General features: G+C 31.3%; 1 protein-coding gene across 1 annotated transcript; it reads left to right on the top strand.

Annotated features, from left to right (window-relative positions):
- Positions 1 to 1,232: 1,232 nt before the first annotated feature.
- On the top strand, positions 1,233 to 2,006 carry HELRODRAFT_172658 (hypothetical protein; the record flags this gene model as incomplete). Its single annotated transcript, XM_009019323.1, has 1 exon — positions 1,233 to 2,006. The coding sequence occupies one exon, from the start codon at positions 1,233 to 1,235 to the stop codon at positions 2,004 to 2,006; it is 774 nt and encodes a 257-aa protein (XP_009017571.1).
- Between the last annotated feature and the right edge of the window lie 3,186 nt (positions 2,007 to 5,192).

The raw sequence follows: 5,192 nt of genomic DNA, 5'->3' as shown, positions 1-5,192 counted from the left end.
GTTTCCTCCTCATAATGTATTTTGAATTTTACAATTTTAATTACTTTCAACAACATTCACTAGCAAGGCCGTATTTGGGGGGGGAGTTTACGGGTTCAAACCCCCCTCCCCCCCGAAATTACGAAAATTATAAAAATGAAGCAAAAATTACGTGTGTGATTTAAAAATATTTATATTTAATAAAGTTTAATCCGTCAACATATGTAGGTTACTCGAACTATAAATCGAACTCACGACTTTCACAGGACGAGACGATGTTTTATACCAAAGATATTCTATAAAGAAGTTATTAAATATAATTTTTTATACTTTGTTTTTAAAAAAAGCGCGGTTTTCTTCCATTTTAATATTAGGTAAGGTACTCAAACAAATTAAAGCTATAAAATACTTTTAATTAATTTAAAGAAAAAGAATGTTTAAGCAAAGTAGTTTGATGAAATTTGTTAAGAACAATAATAAAAATATTGACGATAATATTAGTTTTTGTGGCAATGAAAAGGAAGAAAATTGTAAAAGAAAACATTTAGGTTAGTTAGTTCAGTTATGAAGTAGTAAACATTTTTCTTTTATTATCTAATTAGTTTCGCTAATAAATTTAATACAAATACAAATATTTAGTTTTAAAATGAACAACATTTACGCTAACGCTATATTAAACATTTTTTAACAATTAATTTAATGTATTTTTTCATAAATAAACATTTTAGATTTAAAACGTAATCGAAACTGAAAACAGATGCAAATGTAGATGAAGCAGTTTTGGATGATCCCCAGCCTTCAGGTTCAGTTCAAACTGCAACCAGTCTCCATGATATAGGTAATTATGTAGGAAATTCAATAACGGATCAAGAAAAAGAAATTGTGTTGAAGTCATTATGGACGCCTCCTAAAACCCACCAATCTGATAATTATTTAATTAAGAATTTTTTTTGAGAGATTAATTATGATAAAATTGGTTATGGTCACGAAGAAGTTTAAAATTATTGTAAATTGTAATTGTAAGTTTAAAATTGTAATGTATTTTGAATTTTACAATTTTAATTATTTTAAACAACATTCACGAGAACGTACTTTTACAATGCCATCGTTGTTACATTTATGTTACTTATATCTTTGCTATTCCAGCTGCTATAAAGGAAGCCTATGTTCGATGATCACCGACAAACGCTCCTCACGTGTTTCGAACTACAAAAGTTGCTTTTTGTAAAGTAGTAACTATGAATTCAAGAAAAATGTTTTCAAAATTCGAAAATATAATTAGGAGTAGAAAAAGGATACGAATTCCAGCTCAAGAACTTTACAGTTTCGAGAGTCTTCTACTGTTTGATCATATATTTTTTGCAGAAGAGCGTGAAGTATGGAAAGAAGAATGTTACATCTGTTGCGATCCTCTAGAAGAATTGTCGGATGCGGTCTACCTACGTTTATGCCGTCATAAATTCCATCTCCATTGTCTGAGGAAATTATTTCAAAGTGCACATGAACTTCGTTGTCCACTTTGCATGAAGCATTATGAACATCTGTACCCTGCTGGCGCTGAGTTCAAAAGTGGCGTTCTAGATGTCGAGGTTTACAGAGGAGAGGTTAAAATGACGTTTCAGGTTGAAGATTATCACTGTCTGATCAGTTTGGACGACAATAAAGAAAACAAATTTATCATGAAGCTTTTAATTAAAGCGTGGCTGAGATATTTATTGAATAAAGATATCTTGCAGTCATTTGTCGCATGTAGTCGGGATGAACTAATCGACTTCATTAAGAGCACACTGCAAGGTACGAACGTCATCGCTAACGAGGTTAACGAAAATTTGGATTTTTACAGTTTCATTCCGGAAGTTGATGAAGAAGAGGAAGAGGAGGATGACTACTTTGACAACGACGACGGCGGATTTGAACCATGGGACAACGAAATCCCTGTGAACGTAAACCCTGAAAAGGAAGGCGATCCAATCGTAATTGGAGATTGGAGCGATGCTGGATACATTTATATTCCGACCAGATTTTAAGAACAAATTCTGTCGCTATATAAGTAAAATTTTTCATTATTATTACTGTTGCTGTTATTATTACCATTATTAATATTCTTATTATTTCGTATTTGTGTCTTATCATTTTATGCAAGAAGAATTTTAATAAATTAAATATTAATTTTAATGATGACGTTTTTTGATTGGTGTAATAATAAGAATAATAAAAAATAGAAAAATAAAAGGTACTTAACGTTATAGCAGTCACAAATTTATTCGAGAAGGAACTGACAGCCTTCTGACATCGAGTTATGTAGTACGTTCGAGAAGCGTCGTTAAGAATCGAGTAGTGAGTGTTAGTGTCGAAAGCGATATGTGCCGCTATGGCTGATAAATAATTAGGATGATGATGATGGTGATGATTGGCTAGGCGTTGATAATGTCATTGTATTATTGTTATTGATATAGGTTAGTGAATTTTGATTCGGAAAGCGAGAGTTCTAAATGTCGATTTGATAGTGAAGTTTTTTTTTATCTGCAATAATAATTAACATTAATTATTGATTTGTAAATAAATAAAAAAAATCGATAATTTAATAGCTATATTGCTTCATTTTTAACTTTGATTAAACGAATCCACAGTCGAACGGGCAGGTATGACAATATCTTCTTGCTTGAAAAACTCGTCGCTTCATTCCTCCGTTTTCCCTCCGTTCATGCCTCCTTCCCTCCATTTGATTTTTTGAATTCAATTTTAATTAATCTTATTAGAAAAACATTGAAACAAAACGTTCGCTTATAAGTCAAATAAAAAAAAACAATAAAATAAAATTTTATTTTTATTATTAAATAATTCTAAAAATTATTCAACTACAACTACTACTAATAATAATAATAATAACAAAAACAACAATAATAACAACAACAATAATAATAATAAACGTATATCACGTATATTTAAAATACAGTAAACCAGCATTTGCGCTGTTACCTATCAATGGAATTATTATTATCATATATAATAACTATGTAAATGGATTGTGTCTGGTTCCTGCTACTTATGTTGGAATTAATTATTCCTCTCTATCTGGTTTTCCAACTTATTTAAATAATTGTTTTCAAAATTTTGTGTATGTAAAACATTTGTGAACCAAACGTAACATAATTATGAACATCATTTACGAAATCATCAGTTTCTGTTTGTTAATTAAGCTTTATCCCATTTTTTTCGTAATAGATTATTGAATGGATGAATAGACTGATAGATGGACTAAAAGATGCATAAATAGATGGATGTAGAATAAAACTTATAAAAGATATATAGATAGATAGATATCTATATATAGATAGATGGACAGATGTCTGAATGGATAGATTGTTGGATCGATGAATGAAATAATAATAAATGACTGAATGTATTTATAAGTGACTAAATATAATGTGTAGTTAACAAATGATAACTAAATGGATAAATGGACGAATGGACGAATGAATGATTAATGGATGAATCAGTGAATAGACGGTAGATGGATAGATGAAAAAGTATCCAAGCGGAGGATAAAGATTCAACTGATTTTAAAAAAAGCGAACTAAAATTAAAAAATTGTTCGATCAATGAACATAAATAATCTAGTAAAATCTATTAAATTATATAATGAACACAAAAAACATCGACATTAAAAAGATGGGTGATCAGAACGATGACAATGGTGAGTTTCGTAAGTGATTAGATTATTTATCAGAGTGACAATGAATGAATTTTCAACTAAACAAAATGTAATTTAAATTCAGGCATGATGTCGAGAGGAAATCAGCGGCTGCATGCAGCTGATGGATGATGATGATATTGAAAACTATTTTAATGAAATTAGTTCCATTCAATTCAGGAGAAAATTATAATTAGTATCTGATTTATAATTAATAATTAAATTAATATTACAATGTTGACACTAAAAAACGTAAGTTGCGAAATGTGCTGGCTTGACGTACGCTGTCAGCCGTTGAAAAACTTAACCACACGCAAAAAAGTTTCATGTGTGTAAGACAGGTTTTCAGGTCGTAACCGTTTATTTATTTATGAACTTGTGAAGTGAATACTGCCAGCTTATGAATGGGTTGCAAAGGTTTTTGCGTCTCTGTCGTTCATCCAACATTGCCTGGTCGAAAAGACACCTAGTTCTTGAACAGACGTTGCAAATGAATACCAACCTCTCTCCCACCTACCCGGGTTCTTGCTAGAGGTCTACGCGGGAACACATTTCTATTCCCTCACCCGCCCCTCCTGAAAATAAATTTTACCTCACCCGCACCCAGTCCCTCACAAGTCTTTCCTCACCCGCACTCATTCCCTCACAAGTCTTTCCTCACCCGCACCCATTCCCTCACAAGTCTTCCCTCACCCGCACTCATTCCCTCACAAATCCTCATTTTCCCGCACTCATTCCCTCAATAATTATATAATTATTAACAAAGACAATAAAGTATCCTTAGTCAGTTGTACATAGAATGTAGTACATTCTATGTACAATTTTTATTATAAAAACAAACAAGAATACTGGTTAATGTTAGGGTTTCAGTAAATTGTTTGTAAATTTTATACCACTCCTTGACTGTTGAGAAAATAAGTACGTTATTCGCTGACTTTTGGAAGATATTAACTTTCTTGATTGCCGATTTGTCCATATTTACCAAACTGCTAACACGAGGTTGTCGTTCAAATAAAAAAAAGCAAAATGAAAATAGAACTCGCTGATCACGTATTTATCTGCGTAGTAAACAGTTGATAAAGACAGATTCTGTATTCAAGCTGCATACTTAATGTTGTGTTTTGCTGTTTTGTAGAGTTGAAAACAAACTAAATAGAAAACAATAAGCGTAATGTACGTACACTAATTTATTACGTAAAATAAATATAACGTTCTATAACCAAACGCATTGAAACGAATTGAACGAACAAAAAAGCATGTCACAGTAAAAGTCACACTGTACATTAGGGTGGTCACAAGAAATTTTTTTTCAAAATCTTATCGGGGGAACCCCCTAAATTGTGCCACTTGACTAAAAAATGACATTTGTAAAGTTTTAGCTCAATTGGATAATGCTAACCCGTGCCTCATCGAGGTTAAAATTTCGCAGTTTTTGGTTTGTAAAATAAAAACGGTTCATTCTAGAAACATGATTTTATTTTGTTCATTGATTAGTTTTCTTCAAATGTTACAATGATCA

This window comes from Helobdella robusta (assembly GCF_000326865.2).
Source record: "Helobdella robusta unplaced genomic scaffold HELROscaffold_24, whole genome shotgun sequence".
Classification (NCBI taxonomy): Eukaryota; Metazoa; Annelida; class Clitellata; order Rhynchobdellida; family Glossiphoniidae; genus Helobdella; species Helobdella robusta.
This window is presented reverse-complemented; position numbering and strand designations above follow the sequence as displayed.